Source organism: Octodon degus, unplaced genomic scaffold (assembly GCF_000260255.1).
Source record: "Octodon degus isolate 3935 unplaced genomic scaffold, OctDeg1.0 scaffold00031, whole genome shotgun sequence".
Taxonomy (NCBI): Eukaryota; Metazoa; Chordata; class Mammalia; order Rodentia; family Octodontidae; genus Octodon; species Octodon degus.
Genome location: NW_004524607.1, coordinates 10,130,062 through 10,147,840, shown reverse-complemented (window position 1 = coordinate 10,147,840; position 17,779 = coordinate 10,130,062). Strand labels below are relative to the sequence as shown.

The 17,779-nt window shown below is 44.3% G+C and overlaps 1 protein-coding gene and 1 non-coding gene across 3 annotated transcripts in view; one reads left to right on the top strand and one right to left on the bottom strand.

Moving 5' to 3' along the window:
• Positions 1–7,468: 7,468 nt before the first annotated feature.
• Herpud2 (HERPUD family member 2) overlaps positions 7,469–17,779 on the bottom strand; it is a 52,099-nt gene continuing 41,788 nt past the window's right edge. Inside the window, exons 5-8 of one of the 2 annotated variants that reach the window (XM_023713424.1) lie at positions 13,628–13,747; positions 11,815–12,129; positions 11,075–11,192; positions 7,469–7,689 (exon numbers count right to left, since the gene is read on the bottom strand). In XM_023713424.1, the coding sequence (XP_023569192.1) occupies positions 7,684–7,689; positions 11,075–11,192; positions 11,815–12,129; positions 13,628–13,747 (559 nt within the window). In that variant the 3' untranslated portion in view covers positions 7,469–7,683. Of the gene's footprint in view, positions 7,690–9,733; positions 10,612–11,074; positions 11,193–11,814; positions 12,130–13,627; positions 13,748–17,779 lie in introns of those variants that run through there. The other variant, XM_004629576.2, reaches the window with a different exon arrangement.
• Positions 15,932–16,132, top strand: LOC111816401. The gene has a single exon (XR_002820805.1). It is a non-coding gene; the product is annotated as a small nucleolar RNA SNORA73 family (small nucleolar RNA).

The following is a 17,779-nucleotide window of genomic DNA, read 5'->3' as shown; positions in this document are numbered from 1 at the left end:
GCCCCAACCATTTATAAAAATTCTAGCTTCTCATTCCAGAAGGAATGGTACAATTAATTTTAATGATATCGAAAAACACTTGACTCTTTGTTATCAGGCCTTCTTCAAACTTCCCTTTAGAAAGTTCCTAACTGTAATGAAGGCAGCACACAAGTCCCAAAAGCTCACTGGAGAAGTGGCCGATTCCAGCCCTGGAACAGAGAGCTTGAAAGCCACACCAGGAACACTGTACTGTCTGTGAGGAAGGACGCACTCAGGAGAGAAGGCCCAGTGACAGGGCTTGTGAAGAACACAGGAGCCCACTGAAGGAGCTCCCCAGGCCCAACACTGCAACAATTCTAAAGAGAAAATATATGAGCATTGGCATAAAACTCAAAGTATACAATAAATAGCCACGAGTCCACACTGATATGTAAATACATAAATGGGATAAAGAGATGAATCTCCCATGCAGAGCTCCAAATAATTGATGTAGATGCCCTGTCCTCAAAGCAGCGTAGCACAACTCCTACTCCTTCCCTGGAGTAGTGCACCTAGTGACTCCCAGCCAAAGAGCAGAGTGGAACTTGAATGGAGGTAACTTTATAGCAAAGAGGCCAGACAGGGCCCACCTTGGCCAGGTGATCAAGGTCAACATCACTGGTGAAAGTCAGGCGATGCCTGCAAGCGCAGCACCCCCAGCATCTGCAAGGCTAAGAAAGGAGGACTGAGAGCATGAGGGAAGCCTGGGCTACACCGGGAAACCCTGGCTCGAGGACGACACCAACCAACAAACACCGGGAGTAGACATCAGGCAGACAGAATGCAAGCTTGACCCACGGAGATGAGAACAGCACTTGGCCTCTGCGTCTTCTGCCTAAAGAAAACACATCTCCCGCTTTGCTCATGAAAAACACCAGCCAAAATTCCAAGTGGAGGGACATTCTATAAAATACCTGCCAATATTCCTCGAAATGGTTCCAGTCATCACAAACAAAAAATGAGAGAAACTGTCATGACAGAATAGCCCAGTAGGAGGACAACTAAATTTAGGATAAATTAGAGGGAATCCCAGAAAAGAAGGGGGACATTGCATAAAGACTAAGGAAATCTAAATAAAGTGTGGATTTAGTTAACACGCACAATCCAGTCTTGGTTCATTGAATGTAGCAGCTGTCTCACGCCAGTGCATGCTGACAATACTGTCACACGGAGAACAGGGTCAGGGTCTATGAGAAGTCTTCAAACTATTTTTGCAATTTCTCTGTAACTCTAAAATTTAAAATTTACTTTTTAAATGAAAAAGATTTCAAAAAAGCATTTGCAATTAAGGCTACCTTGACATACTTAACGTGGTCTCAGACAATAATGATTATATCCCTACTATAAAAAATGAGGACGGGGGAGGGGATTCTCCCAAAGAACTTGCCAAATGAGGTGTAAGGCATAGGCTGCGCTCTCTGTCTTATGAGGTGAATAGTATACTAAGTGTCTTGCTGGATTTGCCCTAACGTGGAGGCTGTCAAAACTTTAAATGGCCCTTGACTAAAAAACAGTGGTCTGAATGTACCACCACGAGCCATCTCTGGAGACAGAAAGCTCACAGTGAGGGCGTCCGATGTGATTGCCTGCCGAAGCCACTGATTTCATTTCTTTTTTTTTTTTTTGCCATAATTTTATTGATAAACAGATAACAATGAGACAGTTTCAAATCAAATCGGTAGGACAGTTTCAATAATTAACACACTGCATACATTCTTCTTAGTGGTTAATTGCTGTACAAGATGCGGACTTGAGATCCTATTTACAAACACCATTAGAACAAATCATTCTATTCATTAAGAGAATGTAACTATATATCTATCCTAACCACCCTGAATACACAGATACAAAATGGACATTCATCTGTATCCCCTTTTTTTGTTAAGTTCGGTTGACTTCATTTCTTATCTGTCGCTTCTACCAACACCTTGAATCAGGATGTTGGGTCACAGGTCACAGGTCACAGGTCACCAGGTCACCAGGGGTCGTTTGTATTCTCTATTTGTCTGTGTGTTTGAAATATCCCATAATCGTGGTCAAATAACATTTTATAAATTTTTATCTAACTTCCAAGTTTGAAATTATTTCAGAATTAACCCCCCCGATTTGCAAAAAGTAGTACAAAAATATTATTGTACACATTTTACCCACAGAACAATGGTCAGAACCAAGCTAAGAAGATAGAAGCAACTGTATGAACTAAGCTTGAGACTACACTCAACTGCTACCATTGTCTCACACTGCCCTAAGCCCCCCTTGCCTGTAGCTCCCCTGTGTCCTTGACTCCTTCAATCTCTCCTCACTGGGGTAGCTCTTCCATCTTCCTTCTTGCACAAACTTGATTTGATCCTTGGGAAGACTCCAGGCTAAACATGGGACTCCACGTGGGACACCGAAGTTAACCCCGGGTCTGACGAGAGCAACAAACCTAAGAGGGAATTGGGAGTTACAAAGTGGACCAGTCCTCAGGGCTGTACAATGAAGCTCACAGACCAGGAAAGGCGAAAGCAGCTCAGCCTCCACAGACTGCATGGCCTGCGGAGATCTCAAAAAGCCAGAGATAGACTGGTGTGGTGGTGTGCCCCCGTAATCACAGCACTGGGGAGGCTGAGACAGGAGGGTCACTATGAGTCCGAGCTGCAGAGTGAGGCCCTGTACCAAATACACAAAAAGCCAGAGCTGAAAATCAAGATCATTAAAGCCAGAACTGAGGCAGGGGTATGATTTGCCCTGCTTCAAAACCCAATGTACTCAGACACGAAGGGTCAACTTTCAGGCAGTAGTAAGGGACAATCATAAGCATAAAATAGTCACTAAAATGACCTACAGTTACCTTAGCTTTATTAGTGGAGTCAAATCTCACCCTGAGATGTAATGAGTCATATGGTAGGAAGAGGCATGATGAAGAATTAAAACTCCTTATCTACCTCTGATGACATTGACAGACCAGGTCTCTACCCGGTGTGGTAGTAAACGCTTGCAGTCCCAGCACTTGGGAGGCTGAGGCAAGAAGAGCTTCAGGAGTTTGAGGCTAGCCTGGGCTACATAGTGAATTCTGCCCTATAAAGCTATCTAAGCTGTACTAATCTGTCCCTCGTTGAAGTCAGCCTGGGGTTTCCATCCCTGTGGCTTTCCTCCATGGGCTCAAGCACAAGAATAAAATGCTTCATCCTGTGCTGGCCTGTTTCTGATTCCTCTGAGAGAGCACGCAAGAGCCCATCCCCTCACTAACACTGTGACAGAGCGCGCAAGAGCCCATCCCGTCACTAACACTGTGAATCTATCCATGTCTCCAGAAAACAGTTTTCTACCGGCAGCTCTGCAGCTGGTGGCCAGGGTGTCAACGAAGAGCCTTGAGAGGGGTCCCCGCGCCAGGCACTGTGACCTCCTGCAAGCCCCAGACTGTGCCCCGCAGGGAACCAACAAAGGGCTGCACCGAAGTCCACCGTCTCTTGTGCAGCTACCGCAGCGCCAGGCCCCTAGCTGCGGAGATTCCCCGTCGCTGGCGGGAGACTCTGAGGTGGCCGAGTGTGTGCCCAAGAGGTCCACTGCCCGGGCAGCGCAGCCAGGAGTTCAGCCCCAGCAACGCCCTGCAAGCCCCGGGACCCTTGTCTTCCCAAATTTAACATCAGAGACCGAATTCCCAGGGCCGTGCTCCTTTCCACGGGTCAGGTAGCAAACCCCACCTCCGGCCCCAGTACAGCCGCAGCAGTGTGATCCGACATGCGGTGTTCCAGCGCCACCCAGCGCGAAAAGTCACAAAGTGTCGCCAGTAGCCGTGCCGGCCCACACTGCCGTTGAATACCTGACGACAGGTCAAATTGCTGTAAGTTCGCCGACTTACGGGTGTGCTAGGCTCCTGTGGTTTATGGGGAAGCAGCACCCGGGTGCCCCCTCTCGGCTCTTACCGTGTCTCGTTCAGTCCGCTTGTTTTTCTCAGGTTTAAAATGTGGCCAATGATGTGTGTGCTTACAGTGGTAGGGTGCGCCAGAGGAAGTGTGTTCACAGTACGCTCCAGTGTGTATTCCTCTCCTGTCTGCTCTGCCCTCTTGTATAAAGAATTCCAGGACAAGCCAGAGCCATCAAAATGGCTCTGACAATGTTCAACAAAAAGGTGTGGCAAACTGTAAAAGCTGGTGGCCCCTGCATGATCAGGAGCAGAGACCCCGTACCGGACTGCCTTGCTATGAACCTCCCTCTGACGGTACTGGGTTTTCTCTGTGAAGTAAAATGGTTATAACGATGCCCACCTCATAGGGCTGTTGTGAAGATTAAATACTGTATTTGATAACTGTGATGTTATTAATGACATTTATAAGGGATCCACAGCCCCCTCCTGAAAGTCAGCATTTATTTGCCTGCTGGTGTTACAGGCCATTCATTTGCCTTCTGGTTTTACAGGTGCAGGACAGGAACAGACTAGGCCTCTGCGAGTGTAAAGTCAGTTGTACCTGACTGACATACACAGCGCTGACCATGCTTTATCCAAGCTGATTTTAATGGCATTGCTCTAGAATGTTTTTCTTCCAGATGCTGATTGAGAAACTAATTTTTAAAAATGGCGCCAGGACAAACAGTAACAGAATTCACTGTTTTTTGTTTTTTTGTTTTTTTTTTTTTTTTTTTTTTGGTGGGGGGGTCTTTTCTTTTTCTGGGGGGAGTACTGGGAATTTAACTCAGGGCCATGCTTGCCAGGCATCCTTTTAATAGAGTTTGCCATGATGTCTCTGTGATTTGGTTTAAGATGACTGTAGAACCTGAAAAAAACTGTTACTGCTAATATCTTGAATTTTTGAAAACTAGCTGTGTTCACTATGGGAAAAGTATGTTTTTCAGTTAACAGCCATATTGGTTTAGAAATGTTATTTTCCATTTGTACAGGGGTTAACACTGCATTAAATATGTAAGGCTTCAGCTACATAGATTTGATTATAGAAACTAATACTCTCTAAATAATTAAAAAAGGAAAATATTAATTTCTCATCCTTTTGGATAGTATATGCCTTCTCTCATTTCCCCTATCCTCTCGCTCGCTCTCTCTCGCTCTCTCACTCTCCCTCCTCTCCCTCTCTCTCCCAAATACCTGGCATCAGCACCTCCAAGGAGGAGCCTTATCTGGACTCCTGCATTCAGCCCGTGGTTGGCCTGCTCCATGGCAGAACCATTATGACGGAAGTGGCACAGTGAGAAAGCTGCCCACCTCATGGCAGCCCGCAAGTGGAAAGAGGGAGAGTAGAGCAGATACACCTTCGGTGGCACCTGAGAGCTCTGTGAGCCAGGCCACACCTCCCACCCAGCCAGCTGTTCAGCTGACGAGGCTGGCACCCTAAAGCCACAAGCCTCTGGGACACACTTCATAGGTGCCTCTGCCTCCCTGAGTACCTCGAGCCTGGCTGCTCTCTGACCACCTGCCAGAGGAGACAGGGTCACCAGTACCTTGCTCAGCTATGTGTGCCTTCCAAAGGGACCTTCTGTCACCGCTGTTCCTCTGGTCAGTGTTTCCCGCCTCGAAGTCCTTTGCACATGAAACAACCAGCTGCCTTTGGGCTCATACCTGCACGTAGGTCTTCTCATCCTTCCAAACTTACCTGTAGCCTTATATTTAAGGTATGTTTTCCAGTCTCGTAGCTTTTGATTTTGTTCTTACTCCGGGCCAACTATCCCGTCTTTAAACTGGAATGTTAGACATACATTTGCATACCATCAATGTGGATATTGAGGCATTTGCGTTACGTCAGCCTTCTGTTTCCATTTGCTCCCATCTTTTCTACGTTCCTTTATCTCCTCTTTTGGGTTGTTTCTCAACATTCCCCTGCTGTTAACTCATTAGTTTTACATTGCTATAAAATGCCATAGAAACTGAAGCATGCAGCCCTGCTTTGCTAATTTCTCATCTAAGTTATTGCTTTTGCATTTTCAAACAGTGCAAGGATCTCAGAAATGGATCTTGAATTTTGTATTTGTGCCCCTGTCTTCTAAAGCTTCTGTTTAGCTTCTCAGCGATGGCACTCACGGTCGGCAAAATGGCTGGAGGAGAAGAGCCGGTGACCAGACACTGATCTCTGCTCAGTGGAATTCAGGCCCATGCTTTCTCCACAGCCCTCGGAAACCATCGGAGTTGATCATTAGCACCGCGGTGACAGCACAGGATGGCTCCCCTGCACCCTCTGGGAGGAGTGGTGACTTAAAGGTCCTACCCAGACCATCAGGCTGCACTTGCTCCTCCTGTGACTTTGGGCCACGGGGGAGAGGGGAGGATGAGTGCCCCACTTGAGCAGTGAGGTCACCGTGGAAGGCATATCAGCTGGAGGAAGCCATGACTTAGCAGTGGGATCAGGAAGTGAATGTGGGCATGACTCCTGACACTGGTCCCCAGGACTTGGGCCTCACGCTGTGCCCAAGCACAAAGGGCTCGGCTGTGACGAGGGCTCATGGGATGGAGAGACCCTGTCTCACAGGCCAAGGTCTCACTGTCTCACAGGCCAAGGCCTCACTGTGCCTGGCAAATGTTCCCCTCACCCAGAGTCCTGGCCAGCAAAGCAACCCCAGATGCTGAAACAGGTGCCCTGAGCGATGACTGCTTCCTCTTTCCTAAGGAAAAGCTTTTTGTCAGACTCTACCATATGTTATGCAAAAGGCTGGCACTGCTCCGTAGCACTGCTTCACGAAGCATTCTCGCTGGCTTCTCTGGTCGTAAAGGTTTGGTTTAAATGCCTGACCTGTTCATGTTAGGAGCCCCAAAGCCTCCCACCTGTGAGACAGGAGATGGAAGCACCCTCCCTGTGCCCACTGAGTTCCCAGGTTGCAGTTCACCTGCACAGTGCTGGCTGGCACTGCCTCCTGTGGAGATGAGGCTGCTGGCCACACTGCACCTCCCAAACAGCGTGACATCTGAGAGCAGGGTGTGCTGGAGCCTGGCTCAGGTTTGCCTATCCGGCACCACCATTCCAGACGCAGCAGGATGTGGGGGCATACGATGCATACAGGAAGCTGATGTGCAAGTCAGACACTGCCATGGGGATGTGCAACAGTCTCCAAATGTGGGCTTTTCTCTGGTTGAATCTAATTTCAAGCTGGGGATGTGGCAGGGCCTGTAATCCCAGCACTGAAGGAGGCTGAGGCAGGACTGCAGATTGGAGCCCAGCTTGTGCAATTCAGAGACCTAACAAGACCCTGTCTCAAATTTAAAAGGGCCGGGAGCGTAATGCCTGTGGGTGGGAAGCAGCGATCTGCTCATTTCCTACAGAGTGCTGCTCCCCAGAACACCAAACCTCTGTATGAAATCCACAGTTCCACTTCTCTAGTTCATAATTATCTCTGATCAGTTCATGATTTTCTCTGCATTCTTCTCCCTACTCCATCCCTGCCTGAACTAGGAAATAACCATGGACCATTTCTGTCAGCTTTGACAATTTATTTATCTCAAAGATTGAGATCCAGAACATGCCTGGATGTGACTGCATCAGCCCTGAGCCACGCTGGCCCTGCGGGGGTCAGATGTCCTCACTCGGTCGACTGCCTGCCAGTTCCCATTGTCCCAGTCATGGCCAGCAGCGAACACCTGAAAGCTGCCTCTCACACACACGTGTCAGCCTTTGGAGCTTCTGCTGGTGGAAAAGGTATGAGCTCATCCAGTACTGAGTTAAGATTCTAGGCACTCGTCTAGAACTGCAAATGGAACAATGAACATAAATATGTTCCTCGGAGTCAAAGTGGGTGAACAAAGAAAGAAACAAATGTAAAAGGCAGTGGTATTAAATACAAAGAAGTAAACTAAGCTTCTAGGAAAGAAGTTTCCCAGACAAAAAACTGGCAATTTCGCACAGGTCTGCTGAACGATTAGTGTTGAGACAAAGAGGGAAGGAACTACGTTCTGAGTAGCAACTGAGAAACTCACGAAATTTAATTAATTATGTACGTAAGTTATTCCTCATGCTGGAAAGACGACTGGAACTAAAAGATCAGCCTAGCTCAACAGAGGGCAAGAGAGGAGCTCAGAGCTGCTGGAGACGAGGGCCGGACTTTCCCGGACTTTGTGAGCCACACTTAGCGGCTTTTAGTCTAAGGATGACTAGACTAAAAGTCACAGGGAGATTGGGAATGACTCTACACTGGGAACACCTGGTACTTGCTGCGAAGCCTGTATATTATTTTACATCCCCCTGTAGCTTCACAAACAATGAGTACCTTTTCACCAATTTCCTAATTTTAACTTCTACATCCTACTGAACTTTTCTCTCCATTTTATTTATTATCCATTTCTTATTAAAGTGTTCACTTTTTTACTGAACCCAAATAGTTTACACTGGACTGAATGTAAGACTTTTTCTTTTTTCCTGTTTTTTTTAAATTAAAAATGTCAAAATATTATATACGTAGCAATTTGTTCTTGTAGGGATTATGCCATAAAGGTAGGTTCTCATCCAATATTATTTAAGTCCTCACCTATATTTTATATTTGTATTTCCATGGTTTGTTTACACAGATGTCTTGATGGACACTTAAAACAGAAATCTAATTTTTCTCTCCTGAACAGCGATGCCAAAAATGCCACTTTTACCATTCTAACAACTCAGGAAAGAATCGTGTTTTCCTCATCTTCTACTCCGTCCTGTCATCTAATTGCTTCTCCCTGAGCCAGCCCACCATAATTTCACAATGCACTTCATGTAACGCAAAGCCTCAGCATCCACCTTTGTTCTATTCAGGTGCCTGCTCCTTAGGAAGCTGGCTTCTTCTGAATACTCGATCGGCATTTCCCAGGGTTTTCCAATAGACTACCGAGGCAGCAGACTGAAGGAGGCCAGGCTCTGCCCTCACCACCCTGCACTGTTCTCCTCAGCCTCCTGTGTCTCCAACTTTCCCTTCTGAGCAACGTTCCTGAGTCCCTTGATTCCAGGAATGGCAGGGTGACCACAGACACCTTTACCACAGGGCCTGACACTACTGTAATCCATGGTGAGCCCAGAATGGAGGAGTCCCACAGAGGCAGCTCCCTTGCAGTGGATGGCAGGGCCAGCTTCCCTAGGTGGGGACAGTTACCCCAGAAGGGAAACAAATTGTCCCCTCAAGCAATGATGGCTGTCACAGAGCCTCACAGAACCAGTCCTGAATCACCCACCCAGCTTCACCAGCGATGCAAACCCCAACCTTTGCTTTTCTTCTACTTTCCTATAAAATCAAAACTTGTGCAGCTCCTTCAAAACAGGTCTCAAGCCCCCTTAACTATGCCGCCCATTGTGGCCACACTGATAAAGCTCACTTCCTGCCCTTAGCTCTGACTGGAGCTTTGGAGCAGGTGGCTCAGCCTGGCCTTCTGGACACCACCGCCACCACCATCTCACCATCACCCCGGCCTGCCAGAATCCAGAATTTTCACTGTAAAATTCAGATGTGGAGATTCTTATGAACTCAAGAATACCATCAGGAAGGGAAGGAGGTGAAATGACTTTGAAGACCAGCAACCTTGTGAACAATCACTGGGGCCGGCCATGGTGGTGCACACCTGTAATCCCAGCACTTGGGAGGCTGAGGCAGCAAGATCACTGTGAGTTCGAGGCCAGCCTGGGCTACACAGTGAGTCCAAGGCCAACCTGAACTGCACAGCTGAGAATCTATCTCAAAAACAAAACAAAACTGAAATTTACATAGATTCTTACATGTAAATAGGTACCACTATTAAAGAGTTTGAGCAAATATCCCATAAGACTGCTTACCATAATTCATAACTGATTTTTTATTTAAAAAATTACAGGGAGCAATTTCCAGCATATTTTATAAAAGTACTACCTGTATCAAACATTTTGTCACTGATAACTCCACTGAAGAGCTGCCTTTTTTCTGTTAAAGTATTAATTTTGACTGATACGATATGCATCCTTAAAATGGAAAGTATTCATCATTTATTAAATTGTCAAAATTAAGATTACTGAGAAGTTTATTGCTTTATGGCTGGGCAAGATGCTATTAGCACATTTTAGGTAAATAATATTCTTTATTAAAAACTATGAGGTCATTCTGTTTAAAACTTTCAGGATAATTCACAGAAAATATATATATTTATTCAAATTACACATTAAAGGACTGGGCTACTAGCTATAGACATTTATAGATGAAGCAGCTCTTTGAAGAAATAAGACACACAGATAGGTCTGTCTTGGTATCCTTTACATAACTGAAGTGAATAAAACCTGGAAGACCAATGCTGTTATGCTATGTTCTGTTAGGATCTTTTAAAAAAAAAAAAAAATCACCCATTTAGTAGTCCATTTGTGCTTAAAACACTCATATGCAGGAGAAGCTTAAAGAATAGGACATCTCTGTACATCATGATCAAAAGAAAGTTATAAATTTTTCTTGAAATTGCACTGTTACTTAAACCACTTTCCTAAAATCAGAGCCTCTTTACAGCTGGCACAGTTTTTAGGTCTAATTGGCAACCGGGGGAGGTCCCTCTGGTATTAGAGAAGTAAAGAAGGTGGTAACAAAAGACCACGCCGAAGCCATCAGTCCAGGCCTCTGAACTGTGCTGGTGTCTTCCCCTGCGTCTTCTCCACTCTCGTCTTCAAGCCCATCGTCCATAATGCGTTCCTTTCAAACAAAACAAGACACACATTCCTGAGCGAGCTGCACCATCAACTCACAGTAGAAAAGGAGGGGGCTATGCTCTTCTTTGTGAAGAGAATGGATAAGAGCACCTAGGGAGTGACAGATGCACGGTCGCTACACCTCAGTGAAACCCAAATCTGGTTTCTGGACATTGAAATTTAAACGTGAAAACTGCTACAGTAACATAATAAACTCTCATCATGTGTATAACTTGCTTTCTAGGCTGTTATATGAAAGAATGTTAATCTTTTCCACTTAATTCTATAATATCCAGTACTATAGCCTAAGCTCTCCCTGTGGAAGCCACCACAATTGATATGTTAGCTTTTCTTCACACACCACTCCATAAGCACTTCAGAATATCCAACGCACTTTTTATCTTGCTGGTCCCATCCAGTGCTAAGGAAAATCATTTTTCAACAGCCCCAAACCTTCCATAACATACCATTTCTTCAAGTTCTACATTATTCACATGTTGCCCATCATGGTTAATTTCTATATTGTTGTTGGGGGCCCGCTGCTGATCTCCTTCTTGCCTAAAGGGAAACCATCCAGCTTGATGTCTGTTCAGGAAAAGAAGACAAGTTGTGATTTTTTCACTTTAACACCGTAAACATTAGTGTTCTACAAGAGAAGAATGAATCACCTTCCTCAAAGCAATGACAGGAAAACGAAAGCCAACTCAAATCTAAAAGTCTCTCATGGACTTACCTGGCCCTATGTTAGATATTAAAGACATGTCAGGAGGCACAAGAGTTGTTTATTTTTTTAACTAAAACACAATTAGATTGCTTTTGTCTCCTGGAAAGAATGTAGGGCAAGAGAAATATCAGTCTTATCAAAAGGTGCAACTTGTACCTGTATGACCCAATTACTAATGGCAGTTATCATCAAAAAGGACATTCTTACACAGGAGTACACTGAATACTTCTTCAGGTTCAAAGAACTGAAAAAACATGTCTCATTGGATGAATTGTTTTTATAAAACACACTAAATAAAAACTCTGTCTCTAAACAATTCTGATAAACACTCTTCAGCACAGCCTGCACTGCTTCAGGAAGCAGAGCCACGGCCCGGAAGCCCAGCACGCACACCCTTCTCTCAGCACTCACAACAGGCCAGATCCTGTGCCTACCATCTCGGGGGTCCCAAAGGAGATCAGGGGAAGCAAGCAACACACTCACAGATACACCAGCAGCATGGCTCCCATCACCATGACGAAACGGCTGAAGGAGGAGTAGAAGTACACGATGCTGAGGAGGACGGCAGCCCGGGAAAGCGTGTACACCCAGTCCAGCCAGTCGCGGTTCAAGTCATCCTCGTTGAGCGCGGGGCCCCCTTGGGCATTCATGGGAACATTCTCGTTCACTGCTCGGTTTTCCAGGTTTGGGGCTTGTGGGGGCTCCTCTCTAGGACCACGGGCCAGATTTAAGGGCTGTGATGTGGGAGGCTGGACTGCGCTGGCACCTAGCGTCGCCTGTGCTGAGACTGCGGCTTGACTGAAATTGTCACCAAAAAAACAAACAAACAAAAAAGACTTTACCATAGTGTAATTGTTAACACTTCCATGGGATTCAAGCACTTGTCATGAACCTAAAGTGAAGTCACAACCCCCACACCATGTTTCTTAGACACACACAAATGCCAATCAATGGGCAGATCAGGAGAGGGCACTCTCAGCAGGGTGAGCAAGGCAATGTGGGAGGTGGGGGAGATGGGACAGCTGGGCAGGGTCACCACTCTGCCATGAGTGTGATCTCCTGCTGCTGACCCCCCTTTTGTTAGTCTACATGGGGTGCATGTCTTCAAGCCCACCAGCTCTCCTTCAGACCCAAATGTTTTCAAAGATTTGTATAAAAATGAGTAATTATCTACTGTATCTAGTACTATTCATAAATGATTTGTGCTAGTATTTGAAAATACTGAACACATCTCAGAACACAACCCCTCAGTCCCAATCCTGATTTCAGTGAGCTCTATTCAGGAATCACTGGCCCTTGCCAAGTCTGGAGGAACTGTGGTACTGAAGGATGCAACTCAGCAGGGACCCAAGATGACACGCAGGAGGTAAAGAACAAGGAGTAACCCACATGGAGCAGCAACTAAGGTCATGGAAGACAGAAGTCCACGTGGACTGCACAGGCCAAGTCCTGCTGACCATGCATGCCCCAGGCCCACGTACGGACACAAGCATCTGTCACACTGGGTGAGAAGTGCTAGCTACTCATGAGTAGGGAAAATGGGCGGCCAAAAGACAAAAAACCTCATGAGGAAAATTGGATGAGCAGGAAACAGAAGCACAGACAAGGCTGTGCGGCCTATTCAGTATTGAGGCTGATGCAGGAAACACATCGCACACCTGCCCTACATAAGGAGCAGCCCCCTGGACATAACCCTCTTTATTCCCTGTCTGACTTCTATCTTCCTGTGCAGATGTGCCACCCTCCAGTGAAACACTCCATCTTCCCTTCAATTTATAAAAAATAATTATTAAAGAAATCATCTGAGGGCAAGACAGCTCAGCAGACTAAGTGTCTGCTTACCCCAATCCCTGGTACCACATGCCATGCCGGTCCCACCCCCCAGGTGCCCTGAGCCGGCCACTGAAACTGGGAATGGTGGCGTACAACTGTAATCCCAGCACTGGGAAGGCTGAAAACAGGAGGATCACTAAATGTCTGAGCTGCATGGTGAAACCCTGTATCATGTGCCAAATACATTCATTAAAATAAAAAAAATCATCTGACTACTGCAAATGCCACAAGGGAAGAGGCAGAGGAGCAAGAAGCAGATTTAACTGACATGAAATGGAGGTGAACAATTTTTCCTTCAGCCCAGTAATTTAAAAGTGTGTTAGCTGCTAAGATGTTTGTGAACTGCTTCTCATAATAATTTTAAGTAACTAATTAAACATATCAGCAAATAAAACCCCAAATCAAGTAAAAGCAAACTCAATCCCTGTGTGAGGACGCAGAGCCCTAGTGCAGCAGCACTCACTATTGCAGGTAATACTGGTGGGCATACATCTGCTGCCACCACAGCATCTGCAGCGGGCTGAGCGCTGGATATGCCGGCACAGGCGCCGCGGCCTGCCCAGGAGACTGGTGCTCCATGTTCCTGTGCAGAGAAGGGAGGAAATGGAGTTGGTTAATGTTCAGAGATGATAAGCATGTACCTAGCTTTTTATTACTGAAGTACAATTCAGTCATTCACAAAATGTTTTTAAATTTTATAGGAAAGAAAAATGTTCAATTTTTTTTTTCAAATAAAACAATGTGTCTTTTAAAAACTGACCCTGGGTCCAAGTCACCCACAAAACATTTGACAAGCTCAAACATTTATCATCATCTCGTTTCAGCACTGAACACCAAAACTACGTTCATGTTAAATATTTTTTGTGAACCAAAGCTCAACATAAACTTTATGACAAAATTATTTTAAGGAACAGGAGAACTAGCCAATGGTATTTTACAAAATATTAGTAATAAAATACTATTAAAAAATATAGGCACTAGTTAGTTGTAAAATAAAAAAATACAAAAACTAAATAGCAAAACATTTTTATGTATATATTTTTAAAGCAGACTGCAATTCTATTAATTCAGTAAGACTTGTGAAAGATCACACTGTATTCCTAATGCCTGTTTCCCCATCTCTAAAATAGGGCTCATGACAGATTCTTCCTCGTGGGGGGTTGCTACTCTGTGTTCAGGAACTGTTAGCTCATGTGATTTCTTCCTCACAGCCCCAAGATCAGAACACGACTCCAGAGCTACCTCGGCCTGATCTGGAGGGCTGAGACAACAAACCAACTATGGGTTCTACACATGGGAAATGCAGAACGGATGCATTTGCTAGTAGTAACTCTCCTGTTATTACTTGAATTTTATCTTGGGATGATACTAGTTTTTGGTCCATTCTGAGAAAATAAATTCATAAACTGCAATTTTATACCCTGAAAATTGGTCACATATACACTTGGTTTGCCTGAGAAGTGAGAGCTCCTCACGAGACTGTTAGAAGATATAAGCAACAGAAGACAGCAGAAAAATGCAATCAGCATGCTTGATATCCAACTTTAGAGACAAGAGGCTAGGAGTACAGCTCCGTGGCAGAACACCTGGCTAGCACAGCAAGGCCCTGGGTTCCATCCCTCACATAAAAAGCTTAAAAAAAAAGGAATCAGAATTGCAAAATTTAGAGACAGTGCTTTAAAAAAATGCAACAGTCATTAATATATTTTCTATAAAAGAACTCATAAAACAGAAACAATAATTAGGACACTAAAAGTAAATTAAAGCAAAGACAGTTTTTTATCATTTACCAAGTTAAAAAAGACTAAATAAAAATATACTATTGGCAAAGGGTACAAGTAAAATCCAAATCTTTCACTGCTAGTAAAAACTAGAACAAGCCTTTAAGAAATAATCTGAGAAAATAGGGACCTGAAGAAAATGTTGTTATGCCCAGTTAACTGCCCAAATAATTTTGCTTTTGAAAATTAACTTACAGACACATAAAATATAGAAAAATCTTTATATCTCTGCCCTTTGGACACAATTATCCCTCTACAGAATCACTCAGGAAACATACTCTCCCTCCCCCTTCCTAATTGAGAACTAGATACTGAGAATCTTCTCACTGCACTTGCCCATGTTGAACGTGCTTGTTTTTAAGCCCTCTCTGAAGGAATGTGCTCTCTAATCTGTCTCTACTCTGACCTATGCCTCCTTCCAGCAATCTATCTTGAATATAAAATAGTAAAATGTGACAAAAACATGAAAGGCTGTATGCACAAAGCTATCTATCCTGGCACTAGTTCTGACAAGAATGGGAAATAATTCAAATATTTGTCAACGGAAGATTCAATGTTATAGCTTAGGCACCCAATGAATTAGCACACAGTGTAAACGACAGTCTCTCTCTCTCTCTCTCTCTCTCTCTCTCTCTCTCTCTTTCTCTCTGTATCTTTTTGGAGTGAATCTTTAAATGATAGTTTGTTAAAAAGCAAGATGCAGAAGAACAGGAATAATGTGTTGTCCTTTATGCAAGAATGAGGACATAATGACACCCTTCTGCGCCCGTATATGTGAATGCCCAAACGTATATAAACACACTTTCTTAAATTTTCCACAAAGAAACAATGAAAAGATAAAACTAAAAAGCAATTAACATAATGAATAGCAAACAAATACTCCAGCGAGTGAGAGAACTGGGGGAGCAATAAAATGAGAATGGGCATCTGAATACATGTCTTGACACTGGACCTGTAATATCTTACATAATTAAGAAAAAGGCTACCCAACATGGATACCCCAGGAGGTCACGCTCCCCAGGCTCTGTCCATGGTCTAGGGGAGCATAGGGCTCTGCCCCATGGTGTGCAATCTCTTTCCACAACATTAGAGAAGAAGCTGGGCCTCGTGCCTGCACCTGCATATCTCTACAACTTCTCAGAGTCCTTTGGCAATGACTAAGGAGACAAACCATGCAGAAAACAATGTCTAGTAAACTTTAAGACTAAATTCAAACTATAAACTCCCAAGAATATAATCACCTTATGTTTCTTCTCTTTTTTTAGCGGAACTGGGGATTGAACTCAGACCCTTGTGCTTGCCAGGGAAGCACTTATTCTACTGAGCTATTTCCCCAGTCCCAAGGTTTATTTTCTTTAATAAAAAAGAAAGAAAAGAAAAAGGCTAAATTTTAAAAAAAGGGTAGGCATTGCGGGCCATGCCTGCCGACCCACGCCTGCAGTTCCAACTGCTAAGAGGGCTGAGGCAGCAGGATCACGAATGTGAGGCTGGTCTGGGCAACAGTGAGACTACATTGCCAAAAAACATTTTTTTTTTTCTTTACAAAGGACTAAGAACTCAGTAGTGAACCATTTGCCTGGCATGTGTAAAATCCTGGGTTCCCAATATCAGAAAAGACGACAGGGAGAGACAAAGAGAGAAGAGGGGAAGAAAACAGCAAGCTGGAAAAAAAAGGGGGGAAAAATTGAAACAAACTTTTATCAAGTTTGACAGAATAACCACATATGAAATTATTCTACTACACCCAAAACAATATTTTTTACTACATGTTCCCAGTAAAATCCTAGAGACAAAATAAAATCCATTGAATGAGCTCGTAAGAATGCAAACAGAACTTCTATGAAACTACTTGAAAATTTAACATACAGCTATCAAATGAAAGGCAGATAAGCCCTTCAAGTTTTAATGGGAATTTGAAATATCAATATAAACTCATCACTTTTTTCTCTACAAGACCAGTAGTACTTATCTTTGACAACTGGGCAGCAATGAGGGTTTCTCAGAGCTCAGATCACGTTCTGTTTTTACGGAGTTTTTGGCTGTTTGTTTGCCTGTTTGTTTTGAGACAGAGTCTTGCTGTGTAGATCAGATTAGCCTCAAGCTCCCAGCGCTGCCTGAGCCCCCAGACTGCTAGGAGTACCCGCATGAGCCACCATCAGGTCCACATCGTTGTCTCTAAATGTTATTTCCCATGAGGGTTCCCCAGGAACAGAGTCCATGAGTCTGGGGCAATCTGTCATGTATGAGTCTAAGATGTTAACAAAATTTACTAAAATCATGTCAAAAAGACCCTGCTAGACAAACTAATGATTCTCCCAAAAGCCAGAGACACAAAAATAGCACCACAGTGAATGATTCCATTCATGCAGTTGCTGATCTGATACAGTAGAAACTGGATGTCCACACTCATACTTCTAAAACACAAAATAAGAAAACTCATTTGTCATCTTTGGAAGTTACCAAAGCACTGACTCATTATTCTACAAACTGATAAAGACTGAATTTCCCAGGCTTTTCTTGAGTATTTTTAAAATAACAAAATGATGGGAAAAAAAATTCCTCATCAAGAAGCACAGCTAATAAACAGAGGAGGAATGAGAAAATGAAGAAAACTACCGCTTCGCAGCTTTGCAACAACTGATGAAACAGTGAGTTGGCTCAGTGGTAGCCAAGACTACTGAAAGGATGGCAAAGCACTTCATGACGCTGAACCGGCCTTGTGACACCCACATTCAGTGAATGTCCTGACGTTCCCAGAGGTGAGACTGCCACACTTCACGTGGCTCTGACATGATGCAAAGACAGACTGGACAATTCTTTAAGGAAAAAGAATA